We start from the raw sequence: 14,904 nt of genomic DNA on the forward strand, positions 1-14,904 counted from the left end.
TTCTGATATACGCTTGCTTCATCACCCCTCGTACATCCTCATCGATAGTCGTAATCGTACGACAGTCATAGACCAGACATGGACGACCCTTCCAACCCCTTCCATGTCCCCTCTTCCGCTTCATCCTCATCCTCCTCAGCTCCCACCACTCTAAGACCTAAAAACCAATTACTCAGCAAAATCGGTCAACCCTCAAGCTCATCCCCCCGTACGGAACTCAACAACCGTAAGCGATTTGGCGGGCTGTTCGCGAGTTTTGGACTAGGCAATGGTACTGGATCACCCCTTAGAGCACCTCTCGGTACACCTGTCAGATCAAGAAGAACTCATGAAAGCTTCCAGCCGGGTGACGATGAGCAGGAAGACACCGATAGAAAAGGAGTGGTAGGAGGGGTATGGAGTTTCGCAGAGAGGATGAAAGAGTTGACATTGACTGTTGGAAGTCCCGCTAGAAGTAAAGATAAGGAGAAGGCTCGGGAGGATACAGATGAATGGGATGGGAAGGGTTTGATGGGATTACCTGATGAGATGTGAGTACATTCATACTTCCTCCTTTCGATGTTTTTCCCAATGAAAATCGAAAGATGTCTTACGAACCACCTCTTCAATATGGTCACTCTAGTTCATGACTTCGGGTCCTAACTTACCTTTTTCCGTCTCCTAGTCTTCTTCATATCCTACTTCAACTTCCTCCCACCCTCTCTCAACTGCATTCCATCTCCCAGATCTCAACCCGATTCTACGACCTCTCCCGCACACCTGTACTATGGTTACGGATATTCCACGAAGCGGGATTCGAGCTCAACGAACATGCTCAGAAAAATGGAGTGGCAGTGGAATATCCTCCAGAGGGACATTGGAGTGGTATGGAATGGATACAACCCGGACCTCAGTTGGAAGGAAGTCCGCATGATTCAAGTTCAAACGAATCACCTGAGGAATTTTCAAGTGATGACACTGAGGAAGATGTCGCGGACGATAGTGACAGTATAGCAATACATTATCCTACTCTTATCCAATCCCGATACAATCTCCAGCAACTCATCCTTGACTCCGATCACCTACCTCACCCCACGATATTGCAAGGACACAAGGATGTAGTCTACTGTCTGGCTCAATGGGGAAACTACCTATTTACAGGATCAAGAGATCGATCAATAAGAATATACGATCTATATACGGGAGAATGTATATGGGTAGAAAATGATGCTCATGGACGGAGTGTATTATGTTTAGATCTCGACATAGATGAAGATGGGAAAGGGACTTTGGTATCTGGTTCATCAGATATGACTATTGGTATATACACTATAGACCTACCACCATCCTCCTCTTCTTCTTCATCGACTCCGACTTCTGTGGTAGTGGGAAAGAGGGTGGGAACGATACGATGTGAAAGTTCGATATTGTCTGTCGCAGTCACATCTCAACATATAATCTCGGCCAATAAAGATAGCAAGATCCACATATATGATAGGAAGACTTATGATCTGGTAAGAACACTGGAAGGTCACACACAACCCATCAATTCGATATCGCTCTCGCCGAGAAAGGATAAACTGGTATCGGGAAGTGGCGATGGATCTTGGAAGATATGGGATATAACTACAGGACTTGAAGAGAGTGAGGGACTGGGAGGGAGAGGTGTAGCTTGTGTGGAATGGGATGTGAGTTGAGGATATCATTACTATATCATTCGTGGAATAGGAAGTAAGGCCCGCTGGCAAGCCTTCTCCTTCCTCTTCTTTTTCGTTGCGGGATCAAGGATCATATTGGCACCAGTGCTGACTTGGTAGGTGAAATAGCACGATTACATCGTAACAGGAGATGGAGATAATATAGTAAAATTATATTCGTACACGACTGGCCAATTGATCTGTACTTTACAAGGTCACACAGATCTAGTGAGAAGTGTCACCATAAGTAAGAGTGCTGGTGTAGTAGTCAGTGCAAGTTACGACAAGTCCATAAGGGTAAGTGATCTTAATCTAGCTCCTTCTATAACTTGTTGACTAGTGATGGTGAGTTCGAAGCTGATAATAAATCAAATTTGTAGATATGGGATATCAAGACTGGTAGATTGATAAAGATCATTAATGAAGATAGATCAAGTTTGGTATTTGATCTGAAAATGATATCTCACAAGATCATAGCGTGAGTTTCTCCCTTCAAAGAAAGAAATATTGTAGCTGATTGAGGTAAGATGGTAGTGCAAGACAAGATGGGACGATACATGTTTTCGCTTTTGGTGATCATTTACCTTATGTCGATTTATTTGCTTGATGCTGTACGATAGATAGCTGGATCATGTCCACGGAACATCTCTCGTTTCGATAATTAGATTGATATTGCTTCACATTTCTTGTTAAGATGCTGTCCATACGATTACCCAACTTTCCTGTACATGCTATATACATACATACTCCTTGGCGACTGATGTGTTGATACTTGACTCTATCGATCGATCCATGCATGGTCATTCGATCACATCCCATTGATGTTTTTCTGGTATAGCAATCCCATCACGTAAAGTGAGAGATCATTCCAAGCCAAGAAGGAGAAGATCGTCATTTTGTCCTGTGTACAGGAGCAAATAGATCTCTTCCTGCTACGACCTAGGGTTCACATGCAAGATTTTGAATTTCCGAATGCGAAAAGGGACGAGTGAAGTGACGAAAGAAACTACCTGACGTCATAGATCCCGGGTTCATCTTGTTTAGGTTCAAAACATTCTATTCTCACATTTCGAGATAAACAAATGGTGTGGCGCGATCGTCATACCCCCATACCTGACCACCGACCGCTAGTGAGACACAACTGATAATTAGCGCAGTTTTTTTCACCCCCTTTCAGTGTTTGGTCCGAGTTTTCGCTACATATAACTTATACTGCTTTATCACCATTGCGATTCCCTTTCTCATCATCTTCTTTATCATCCTTTATTGAACCAGGTATTCTACATAGCTAACACAGTTGGATCATCGGTGATAGGTGAGTTTCAAAGCCATTCTACCGAATTCTCGTTCTTATTCGGTTCCGTCACCCATCCCCATCCTTTGCACTTTTGGTTGAATGATGTCAATGCTGATGTATGGTGTGTGTGTGTATGATGATCATCCTTAATTACGCTCTGGCCTCGATCCTCTTCATCGTCAATCTTCCACTCACCCAATACAGCACCATCAACTTTCTTATAATCTATCTCGACCCGCATCTCTTCCCTCTATCCGTTGTCTCGTCCATAGCAGACAAAAACCATCATCCGCCATGTCCGCTACTGGAAAGGACACCACCACAGCTTCCACCTCCTCCTTCGTCACTGCGTTGGTCACGGCTGGTATCACTGTCGGAGCATTGACGGCAGTATGGTTGATACTCCATAATCGACAAAAGCTGAAGAGGGTATTCCAACCTAGATCATTACTGGCTCCCGATGCGTGAGTATTTTCTCTCCTCCTTTCTTCGATCTAACCTGATCCGATTCAATCCTCATACTAATAACATCATTGGACGGTACAGCAAAAGACCACCTGTACTTCCATCAGGTATTTTTGGGTACTGGAAAACAATTCTAATCAGTACTCCCGATACCGATCTGATCGTGTCTAATGGTCCCGATGCCTACTTCTTTATTCGATTCATCAAGGTCTTCGGTCTCAAGATGTTACTGCCTTACGTCCTCTTAACTTTCGTCGTTTGTATTCCTGCTTCAGCTGTCAAACCCAACAACCAGTTGGAAGGCTTGAACTTGTTATCCTTCGGTAATGTCCCTGCAAATCATCAAAACCGACACATTGCTCATTTCTTCTGTGCGATCGTCCTCATGGGTTACACATGTTGGTTGATCTGGCAAGAGTACAACCACTTCGTCCAAATCAGACAAGCATGGTTGACTTCGCCTCAGCATCTTGCCCTTGCACGAACTCGAACTGTCGCTGTCACTAATGTTCCCGATTCAGTCAACTCTGAATCTGGCATGAAGGAGATCGCATCGATCGTTGCCCGAATCGACTCCACCACTCCAGGCTCATCCGTCCCATCTGCTCACGCTGCTGCTCAACAACCCAGAAAATCAACTGCTACTGAGGGTACCGCTGTCAACCCTTCCAACGATGCTGAAGGAGGTGTCAGACAAGTCTGGTTGACCAGAAAGTGCAAGGATGTCGAGAAAATCTGGCAAGAAAGGGACAAGGAGTGTTCAAGATTGGAAGGTGGTGCTGGCAAAGTAATCAAATTGGCTAATAAGAACCAAGCTAAGAAGAAAACCCCCGAGGCTCAAGGTGAGTCCGCGACCACGTCACCAAACGTCAAGCATAAGCTGATAACAGGATATTTTGTCTAGGTCAATACGATGCTGAACGATCTTCTGGTGATATCATTGACCGATACGTCTTGTCTAAGAAACGACCTTCATGGAAACAAGGTCCATTAGGATTAATCGGTAAAAAACAAGATTTGGAAACCTCACCTTTGTACATCGCTGAGCGAAATGCCAAATTATCCGATCTCAGAAAGACTATCGATGATTTACCTCAAGGAAATACCGTGTTCATTCGATTCGCCTCTCAACATGAAGCCCATGCTTTCGCCAGATTAGTAGCTGAGACCGACAAATCCAACAAACTCATGGAAGCGGGTGTGGAAGTTGTTCCTGAAGATGTCGAATGGTCCAATATCTCTATGAACCCTTATCAACGAAAGATCCGAAAGATCATCTCATGGGCTTTGACCATCGGACTAATCATCGTTTGGGCTATCCCCGTTGCGTTCGTTGGTATCGTTTCGAATATCGATGCTTTGTGTCAGAACACTGCTTGGTTGGCTTGGATCTGTAACAATGGACCGTAAGTCCAGCTTGATATCACCAATAGAGTCCAATCACAAGCTGATGACCGTGTTGTCATTCCAGTGTCGTCAAGGGTATCGTGAAGGGTGTCCTTCCTCCCGTCTTATTGGCCGTCCTGTTCATGCTCTTACCTATCGTATTGCGACTCTTGGTCAAACTTCAAGGTGAAGTCAGGAAGACGTAAGTGCCCCTGTCCTGCCACTGCATGTTTTATGCTGATTTTCTCATAGTGATATCGAACTCAAGCTTTTCTCACGATTCTGGTTGTTCCAAGTCATTCACGGTTTCTTAATCGTCACTCTTGCTGCTGGTTTGATCTCTGCCCTATCAGACATTGGAAATACTGTTGGTCAATTGCCCACTCTCTTGGCCGAGAAATTACCTACTGCTTCCATCTTCTTCCTTACCTTGTAAGTTGATTCACATTAGCTAGAGAGCGAGATCATCGCTAATCGGGTTCATCATGTAGCATCCTTACCGCTACATTCTCAGGAGCTGCCAAATCATACTCTCGAGCTGTTCCGTGGGTTATGTACATGCTATCAGGTATTCTGGCTGGAAACACCCCTAGAAAGGTATACATGAAATCTGTGAGTTGCAATGTGATTGGAAAGGTTGATAGATCGCTGAACTAACACTCCCGCTGTCCACAGTTCAAGATGGATTCTTTCACCTGGGCTACCACTTTCCCACCTACATGTTTGTTGATCTGTATAACCATCGTCTACACGGTGATCCAACCAATCATCACCCTCCTCGCTCTGGTAGCTTTCTGTCTACTCTACGGAGCCTACAAATACCTCTTACATTGGTGTGCCGACCAACCTGATTACTCTGAGACTGGTGGTATGTTCTACATCAAAGCTTTGAGAACCGTCTTCGTTTCTTTGTATCTCGAAGGTATCTGTTTGGCTGGTCTCTTCTTCTTGTCCTCTGATGAGAATGGTGATAGAGCAAAGAGTGGTTTGGGATGTGGTGCTGTAATGGTCAGTTGTTGATTCCACCTTTTCATACCACACCATACTGTGCAATGAGAAATTGTAGCTGACTGTGCTCGCACGATTATATTTATATAGGTCGCTGTCATCGTTGCCATCGCATTATTCCAATTCTACATCGATTGGTTCAGATTCAAGAAACCTTATCTCTACTATGTCCATTCCACCACCACTCACTCCAAATCGTTAGGTATCGATCCTAAAGTCGGTGTCACCCAAACTACCTCTGACGAAGAGGTGAACAATGCCGGTCCCCAATACGGCAACACCTCTGGATTCCATTACCGAGCATTTGACCATCCTGCTTTGTGGAAGAAACAACCTGTTATCTGGATTACCAATGATCCTTTGGGTATTGGTAACTATCTTGCGGAGAAGTTTAACGGTAAGAACGTCGAGGCTTCGACTGAGTTCACGTCGATGGATGAGAAGCAAAAGGTCCAAGTTGAGAGAGGACCACCGGATGAGGCGTGGTATGGTGGATTCTCATCTTAAGTCTACATCTCTAGGATTAGGATAACAAATTTTTATACACGTTCGTCGATAATTCCAACTTTACTTCGATTTTCTAAATTCTCTGATGAATTTATTCAATTATGAGAAACCTTTTCCAATCTTCTTGTAACACCTTTATTTTATCGGATTTTCTTATATCTAAACACGGATCTCTGAACAACTTATAATCTTATACATAATAATATGATAACTTAATGAAATCAATTATCTATATTTCGATTCATGCAAATTTTACCATGACATAAATACCACAACCCCACAAACAATAGGTCAATCTAGCATGTCGTTAGACAGAATTCGTAGCTATCGCTCATCCTGCTTCTTGAGTCCAGGTCTAGATCCATTAGACCAAAGTGATTTTATCATGGAGAATGTGATGAGATGAATAAGCGACTCGCTTGCAGTCCTTTGTCAGAACACCATCAATAGTGTAGCCATTCTCAACATTGATAGGAAGAAAGAAGCTGTCAATCCGCCATGTCCGGCGATGCTAGACAAGTCTTCTACATGGTCCAGATTTTGCCCAACCGTTGTTATACGTATGATCATGGTTCTTGACATCTTCTCAGGTTGACGGCAGTCAGTCGTTTGTAAAATATATAAACACCCGTCTCAGTCAACTCAACTCATCTCGACTTCATCGCCTTTCATTTCCGTCCAGTCCAAGCCAACAGAACTCACAACTGATCATCATATCGCTGCTTTTCAGTGTACTCGTAGTCATAAATCTCGAATATATACACTACACTCATCATGTCAGCGTCAACGGAAGATCAATCAACCGCACTTAACACCGCTCCTCCTACATACGACACCGTCACCTCGCCTCCGACCAAATACCAAGTAACCATACTTGACGAACATAGTCGATCTGGGGTTTTCTTAAAGATGGGCTCTTATACTGACATTGATACTGGTTTTGGTACTGGTCGGATAGCCAGTGCATTCCATTTGCACCCTTACTCAGACCGAGATGGGTCAGATCCACGTAAACCCGATCAATACATACAATTGACCAAGGTATCTGACGTCTGTCCAGTCGAAGTAAAAGTGGTTGAAACTCAAACACCCAACGGAGATCAACCTACCGACATTGATAGGAGAAGTAGTAAGATCATGAGGGGTAGTAGAAATCAGATCGATCTTGTTATACCATTCAATTTCCACCCTGAAAGTTACAATTCGAATGCGGATGGAGAAGGAGATGGAGATGGATCGAGGGGGTCATCGATCTTTGATAGTTTCGCGTTGACAGGATTTACCAATTCCATCAAAGACGTTCAAGAGCTAAACGAATGGAAAGAACGAGCTCAATTTGACCTTATCACAAATCACGATATGACCAATAGTGAAGTGATCCCTATGGTTTTGGGAGATGTGTTGAATAGCGTGCCAATCACTGGGTTGAATTTGGATCTTTACAAGGGAGAGGACAAAATTAAGAGTTTGGAAAATTTGGATGGGACGGTTAATGGGATGACATTCTTCTGTGGGATGATCTCTGAAGGATCTGTTGATCAGATGATTAGCGAGACCGAAGGAGGTACTGCCAAGATTACGACTGAGGCCACTCAAGATGATCAAGATGGAATTACAAAGGATTTAGACAAATTGTCTGTCTCACAGTGAAGATGATATAACGTTGTCACTCCGCTTGGTCAATGCTGATGCTTTCAGGACGGAGGTCAGTCTATGTTTGTTAATGTTCATAATTTTCCTTGTGTGTCAATAACAATCGTGGTTACCATGTGAAGAGTGTTCTTATATCCCTTTCATACTGCTACTGACCGATATGAATATTCGATACACACTGACAGTTCAGTCTGAAACTATAATGCTCATCACTTCTGCCACTCATCACCGCTCATCATTCTTTCTGCTTATCCTTCCAGCCGTCTCTTTCCTATATAATCCCTTGACCCTGATTTTCAGCCATATCTGGTGACCGATCGTCGTTACCACCGACCATTAACAGCACCATTTGTACACGGTTTATTTTACAAGAAGGACCAGACCTGACATGAAATTACCGTTGGTGCATACTCTTCTCACCTCTTACAAACAGGAGAGAGTCCAGATCTACAGAAATACCAACAGAAGATGAAGGAACCCATACAATAAAAATGAAGTGTAGTGAAGCGAATGATGCCATCATACTGTACAATATTTTGGCAGAACTTGGATTCAAGCTTGAATTTGCAACATGATCGAATGCTTCTGAGGATTCGCACGATATGATTGTTCCATACGCATCATAAGCTGGATCACAGCACACGATTTTCGATCAAAGGAAAAAGTGAAGGTCGTTCTTCTCTATTTCAATAGTAGTGTACAGTAGTACTACAGGCATTCCAATGAGATCCGCTATCATCGGAATTACAAGAACTTGTACTAAGATTGAGAACGATGTGGAAGCCCACTGATATTCTAGAACGTTGTTTCTTGAGGTTCTTGATCATGTCTAGACTCATTCTTTTGCCTCTGAAGTTCGCGCGATCTCCTTCTCCACAGAAGACATCTGTAACGCGTAGTAAATCTCGAAGACTTCAACCCTAGCTGATAGGGAGTCATATAAACGGCCATCTCATCCCATCCCATCTCTTCATCCCGATACAGATCAAATATCTTACGTTCCACTTTCAATTAACCGCCACTTCACATTTCAATCGCGGTCTCAATCACTTATCTTACATATACCTCAACTGCACCCATCAACTCTGTGCAGTATGTCATCAGAGACTCCATCGACTCTTCCCACTCACCAAGACTCGCTCTCCCTCTCATCTTGCCTAACCAAATACAAAGTGACTATCCAAGACCCTCAAAGTCGATCCTCCGCCTTGACCCGCATCAGCCAACATTCAGATCGTCAATCGAATATGGATTTCCTACGCTCAACAAGAGACAAAGGTGGAAATCTAATTCGTTATCTGTGGCTTAGTGATGCATCTGACTTAGGACCTCTCGAACTTGTGGAAGTGGACGGTCCGAGACCCGAGAACCGACCGATGATTAGGAATGGTAGAAACCAAATTGATTTACAAATCCCATTCGATTTCCAAGAGGAATTTGATGGGATTGAGATGAGCGGATTTACCAATTCCATTAAATCATCCAATGTGCTAAACGATTGGAAAGACAAGTCTGAATTCCAACTGACTATGACGAATGATAGTGAACTGCACAACGGAGATTCATTCGTTTCAGCTGATGTGATCGATGAGGTGGTCGTTCCTGAATTAACACTTGATTGTTACATGGGCGAAAGTAAAGTGAAATCTTTAGATGGGTTAGTAGGTAGTTTAAGAGGCAGAACCATCATTTATGGAAAAGAACCTGGACAACAAGATGAATCGACCGATGATCCTGCTAGTACGATCATCAACGAAGAACATATTCGAGTTGGTAATCCTGATGGTGTATCGAATAAAATTGACACGTTTGAAAGTCAAGTTGTTAAAGTTGCCAGTACTAGCGTCGAAATTGGAAATGGCGATGGGATCCGATTGGTCATTGCTAAGATGTCTCTAGAAGATGATGATACCGCCAGCTTTAGAGTTGAAGCTGGTAATGCTGATGGTATCAAAAGAGATATCTGAGTTGATCTCACTGCTCCCTTGAATTTCCGTATGGTGTTCGCTATCGTACGCAAGTCTTTTGTCCCCTGAATGAGAGTAGGTATTTAGTATAGTGAATGGAGAATAAATCTGAAGAAGACGAGAGACGAATATAGTCACTTGAGCACTGGAATTGATAACAAAGAGAGGGAAACAAAAAAGAAAAACAGAAAAAAGGACTTCGATTAAGTTCAGCACTCAGTCATCTTTCCCGTCTGTCTCGTACCCTATGGATATGCATTATTATACCATGTGTAGCATTTTGGTCCTCCCAACTTCTATCAGATCAATCAATGAGAAGTGTGATTGAACTCCATGAGATCATGCCTAAGATCCACTCACTAACCCTTACTCATTCCTTCTCCAACTCATCACCCTCCTAGCTTGCGCACTCTTCCTACTTATCCTCTCAACCGTTTCTTTCCCATAAACATCTTCCAGACTCTTCCCTTCTTTCCATATCAGATCCTGATGCCGCTTATTCTCCTTAGGACCCATGACAACCAAATTATCTACATCCAACGGTTTGTGATTATCCCACCTTATCACAGATGGTTTGGATAATATCTCATAAGGAGGGATAGATGATCGTCCAGCATATAAATCATCAAATACGAATCCGATATCATCAGAATTGATAGGTATCCTCTCCATTTCCCTCAATCCTCTTAGATCTTTCTCGAACTTCATTAGGCTTTTTTCCAAAGATTGATATAGTTTTTTACGATTCTTGATTTCGGCGTAATCGTCTAGTGTCTTTCCTGCTAGGTCGAGTAGAATGTACGTAGCGATGTTCAATCCGAACATAGCTGGCAAGGGACCAAGAACGGGGAGGATACGGACTCTGAAATCATCGAATGCCTGGAGTTCTTTGACGGCACCTCGTTGGAACTCCTCTTCGGGGAGGGGGAGGAGCTTGATCTCTGATGGGACTTCGGTAGAGTAGACGACGCTGAGATACAGCCCAAAGTTAGTGGTAAGACGAAAAAGAAAGCGTTGCTGTGATGAGAATGAAAGTGAGAGGGAAAGTATACTTACGGAATACCACCGGGTATACCATTAATTCTCAGTTTCCTTCTTACCGATCTAGCCAAAGGATCTTCGTATGTGTTTGATATATCGCTAATCAAAGATAATCGTCAGCCCGATAACACTGACTATATGCGATGGTTTAGACAAGATACTTACGCAATTTGAACTCTGGTAGGATCCTGCTTGGCGCCTGCACCCATACTAGCAAACACCTTGATACCATTCTTATGACAATGGGTCAACAGATCCGCTTTGGTCTCCAAATTATCTATAGCATCTACGACCCAGTCGGCACCTTCTAACCATTTTTCGGCCTCAGATCCTTTTCGCCATAATCCAACTTGTACGTCGACCCTTTAGCGAATTCAAAGGGTATGAGTATCATTTGACCGGGTGAAAGTTTATGAAAGTAGGCAGATTACTCACTCAGCCCATGGTGCTACCTTCTTGAAGTATTTCTGCATGGCTATTACTTTCGGTGTACCTACATCTTCGAGCGTGGCACATGCATGTCTATTGAGGGATGAGAGTGTGGTGAGGTCGAACTAATGGATTTGAAAAGTCAGTCGGCCTGCCGCTGGTCATATCATGAACACGATAGGTATCAACTTACATCAATAAGCAATAATCGTCCCACACCACTGTGACGATCATTATATTAGCTGCATGTAAGGTTAATGTGCGTAGGTAAAGCAGCTCAGACATACCTTCTCAATAACATCAATGCACACCAACTGCCCACTCCTCCACATCCTACTACGACCACATAAGAGTTCCGTACTTTGTCCATCGATTCTTCACCAAGGAAATTGTAATTTCTTGTGAGCTATACCAGGACGCATGATTAGCAATGACCTTGTTCTCCGCCACGAAAACCCTCATTGTATTCAAGAGGTATAGACGTATCCTGATCCCTGTCTACCTTCATTCTACGGCTCTTGCAGTTGAGATCTGATCCACTCACCTGCTCACGTATCAACCCCTCATCAAATTCCCCTTTCTTCCAATTCCTCTCCTTCTTGAGTATCCTATCGATCTTCTCTTCCGGCGTACCCAGTCCACTTCCCGCTCTACTCCTCTCCCATTCTTCGACATCTTCCCCGACCTGTTTCTTGAGCTTGGTAGTCCGCTGTTCGCGCCGCAAGGCCTGGTAAGATAGGATGAGGGAGCTGGTCGCGATGGCCGTGGCTGCCGCCGTGAGGAATATGGTCTGGCGCGTTGAAAGATCTTGTAAAGGCATGGCCACAGTATATACACTCTATCTGTCTATGGTAAATCTAGATCCATACACTCTGTTCCAGTTTGGTATCTGGGATGTAAATCTTGTTCGAAAATGAATGACTTGTGTTTGTTGCCGTTTGAAAATCGTCTAATCTATTCATTCGGCAGAAGGGGGATCTGAGAATGATGATGTCATCACTTCTCATCTTGACTACAAGCAACTTGGTGATCGATGAAAGTCAGTTACAGCGAAGAAGTGTTCCTCCTCTTCCGTGCACTTTTTCCATTTATCCTCAGCAATCACTCACCTCGGAGAGACCCATCCTGCTCCGCTCCAGTGACTAGCGATCCAACTGTATAAAGAAGAGAAAGGTATAGCATCACTAGTACAACGATATGGTCCAACCTTCCTTCTCCCACCCTCGTTCCGACCCTTCATCCTCCTCTTCCTCGAATTCACCAACAGCCGCACTGGATGCATTTCTCGATAATCAGCATCAATCATATTTCGAAGAATTATACAAGTCAGAGGCAGTATGTCTATGTATACTGAGGTAAGGTAGTCCATACTGCACCCTTCTATATAAACAGTACCGTTGCTTACATTTGGGTATGTGAACAGGTCATTACCTCCTGTGTGTAGGCATCTGATATTGCATCATTTATGGTCACATATGCCCCTGAGAACGACAGAGGTGAAGAGCTTTCTGCAGCTGGATGTACATACCCAGCTAGAAGTGTGAGCGCAGAGTCACTTCCTTCAGAAACTTCTTGTGCTCTACAGAGACTGGATAGAATATCTGGATTGAAGCTGATCCTATACCGACTCAACAGTGTCGACGAAATAGTGAGACCGGCGTTGAATAGGAAGATCATACATCCCATGATACATAAGAAGAATAAGTTTTATTGGCCTTGGAATGACGCTTTCAAGAAAGGTTTGAGAAACGCTTTGACCGGATTGTAAGTTCTTTCTTTGTTTTCATAGATGATATAAGCTCTGTCACCCTCGCCATCGTAAGATTTGTACGACTCATAAGGTTCATTGTAAATAGAGGAACATCAAATTCGTTTGGTGTACCGTTTGACAGACCAGATGATGTCGAATTGCCAAGTCAGGAAGATCTAGTAGCGTACGGAGAAGAGGCCTTCGAGGTGAGCTTGTACAGGACTTGACACGTTCATAGGCACAATTAGCTTATATAGTGTAATAGGGTATCCTCAAATACATGGTATCATCCGGACTAGGAATTGGATTTTCAGTAGCCAGACCTCAAGCTGAAGTGTTAGAGCTACTGCATATAAGTGGATTGATGATTGATCCGTAAGTACGGTTGTGGTTTTAGCTGAATGAATACAAAACGTAGCTATCGTCAGCTAACGGTCAAGTGATATGGATAGTACCGACCCTACTGGTGAAAATCCTAATTTGAACAAGATGACAATTACGTCTAAAGGATTTCAATTCTTGTTGGAAGACCGACAGACTCAATTATGGGAGATACTCATGTATTATCTTACTGCCAAAGAGGTGAATATGGTATCGCTCGCGAGATAGTCAGTCAATAGCTGATCATAATGAATCGACGATCGAATAGGCAAATTCAGAAAGGTCAGCAGAGGTGTTATCGATGTTCTTCTCTTTAGGATGTATGCAGCTAGGACAGGTGAGCGATACTTAACAACACACGTGTGATGGCTAAACACGTATTACATATGCAGGACTACTCGGCTTCCAAATCTTTCCCTCATGCTTTATCGGCGCTGAATGACTTAGCTCAATATGGATTCATCTATCGGCCATCACCAGATTCAGACCAGTTCTTCCCTACTCACCTCGCTACTGCCTTGTGCAGTGGTGATGCAGCGGCTACGAAAGGGCAGGAAGCAGATGAGAAGAGGTTCTTAATTCTGGAAACTAACTATAAAATCTATGCCTATACGTGTGAGTACGAATTCGTCACTATCACGTCCAACTGCAGTGTGGACGCTCATTCATTGACTTATCTGTCTGACGTAGCAAACGAGCTGGAAATCGCAATTTTGAACCTATTTGTCGACATCCGAATCCGCTATCCAAACTTGGTAGTGGGTAAATTAGATCGAAAGAACGTCAAATCAGCTATGGAGAAGGGCATATCGGCAAATCAGATCATATCGTATTTGTCGAGTCACGCGCATCCCCAGATGTACAATTCACCTCCACCGCTGTTACACCCTACAATTGTCGATCAATTGCATTTGTGGGATAGGGAGAGGAATAGGTTGAAAATGGAGGATAGTAAGTCTTTCCACATTACTCCTAACTACGCTTCAACAATTATAAGATGTGTATGTATCGAGGAGAGTATGCTCATTCACCTTACCTTTCTCTTTCCAAAATTAGCGGTCATGCTAGAATTCTTCAGCAAAGAGCTATATGAAGATACCGAAAATGAGGCGAAAGCGAACGCGGCTTTACAACTCAGTGTATCTACGCAGAAATTCTTATTCATTGAACCGCAGACGAAAGCTGCGATTACGGACTTTGTGAAAGAGAGGCAGAATCAATTGAGATCGGGATTCTAATTATTGTGAGGGTGAAAGGGGCATGTTAAGCATGTGACATTGGAAAAGTTACGGTTGTATAGGTAGATATCATCCATTCATGTACTGTATGAATGTCACTATCATT

General features: G+C 43.4%; 6 protein-coding genes across 6 annotated transcripts; 5 read left to right on the top strand and 1 right to left on the bottom strand.

Moving 5' to 3' along the window:
- Nucleotides 1-78: 78 nt before the first annotated feature.
- On the top strand, nucleotides 79-2,283 carry L199_003538 (uncharacterized protein; the record flags this gene model as incomplete). Its single annotated transcript, XM_064889268.1, has 5 exons — nucleotides 79-530; nucleotides 665-1,667; nucleotides 1,806-1,973; nucleotides 2,057-2,154; nucleotides 2,211-2,283. 5 exons carry the CDS (start codon nucleotides 79-81, stop codon nucleotides 2,281-2,283), a joined length of 1,794 nt encoding a protein of 597 aa, XP_064745340.1.
- A 984-nt stretch (nucleotides 2,284-3,267) lies between these two features.
- On the top strand, nucleotides 3,268-6,339 carry L199_003539 (uncharacterized protein; the record flags this gene model as incomplete). Its single annotated transcript, XM_064889269.1, has 8 exons — nucleotides 3,268-3,437; nucleotides 3,520-4,280; nucleotides 4,343-4,844; nucleotides 4,910-5,026; nucleotides 5,077-5,256; nucleotides 5,316-5,436; nucleotides 5,500-5,832; nucleotides 5,923-6,339. The coding sequence occupies 8 exons, from the start codon at nucleotides 3,268-3,270 to the stop codon at nucleotides 6,337-6,339; spliced, it is 2,601 nt and encodes an 866-aa protein (XP_064745341.1).
- A 774-nt stretch (nucleotides 6,340-7,113) lies between these two features.
- L199_003540 (uncharacterized protein) lies at nucleotides 7,114-7,989 on the top strand (the record flags this gene model as incomplete). Its single annotated transcript, XM_064889270.1, has 1 exon — nucleotides 7,114-7,989. The coding sequence occupies one exon, from the start codon at nucleotides 7,114-7,116 to the stop codon at nucleotides 7,987-7,989; it is 876 nt and encodes a 291-aa protein (XP_064745342.1).
- Nucleotides 7,990-9,086: 1,097 nt separating this feature from the next.
- Nucleotides 9,087-9,959, top strand: L199_003541 (uncharacterized protein; the record flags this gene model as incomplete). The annotated part of the gene is made up of 1 exon (XM_064889271.1): nucleotides 9,087-9,959. The coding sequence occupies one exon, from the start codon at nucleotides 9,087-9,089 to the stop codon at nucleotides 9,957-9,959; it is 873 nt and encodes a 290-aa protein (XP_064745343.1).
- Nucleotides 9,960-10,325: 366 nt separating this feature from the next.
- Nucleotides 10,326-12,249, bottom strand: L199_003542 (uncharacterized protein; the record flags this gene model as incomplete). The annotated part of the gene is made up of 7 exons (XM_064889272.1): nucleotides 10,326-10,929; nucleotides 11,016-11,099; nucleotides 11,166-11,363; nucleotides 11,436-11,554; nucleotides 11,623-11,650; nucleotides 11,717-11,835; nucleotides 11,974-12,249. 7 exons carry the CDS (start codon nucleotides 12,247-12,249, stop codon nucleotides 10,326-10,328), a joined length of 1,428 nt encoding a protein of 475 aa, XP_064745344.1.
- A 377-nt stretch (nucleotides 12,250-12,626) lies between these two features.
- Nucleotides 12,627-14,798, top strand: L199_003543 (uncharacterized protein; the record flags this gene model as incomplete). Its single annotated transcript, XM_064889273.1, has 10 exons — nucleotides 12,627-12,784; nucleotides 12,853-12,969; nucleotides 13,065-13,193; nucleotides 13,286-13,385; nucleotides 13,445-13,554; nucleotides 13,632-13,761; nucleotides 13,829-13,897; nucleotides 13,953-14,175; nucleotides 14,251-14,511; nucleotides 14,617-14,798. 10 exons carry the CDS (start codon nucleotides 12,627-12,629, stop codon nucleotides 14,796-14,798), a joined length of 1,479 nt encoding a protein of 492 aa, XP_064745345.1.
- Nucleotides 14,799-14,904: the final 106 nt, after the last annotated feature.

This window comes from Kwoniella botswanensis, chromosome 1 (assembly GCF_036426115.1).
Source record: "Kwoniella botswanensis chromosome 1, complete sequence".
NCBI classification, from domain to species: Eukaryota; Fungi; Basidiomycota; class Tremellomycetes; order Tremellales; family Cryptococcaceae; genus Kwoniella; species Kwoniella botswanensis.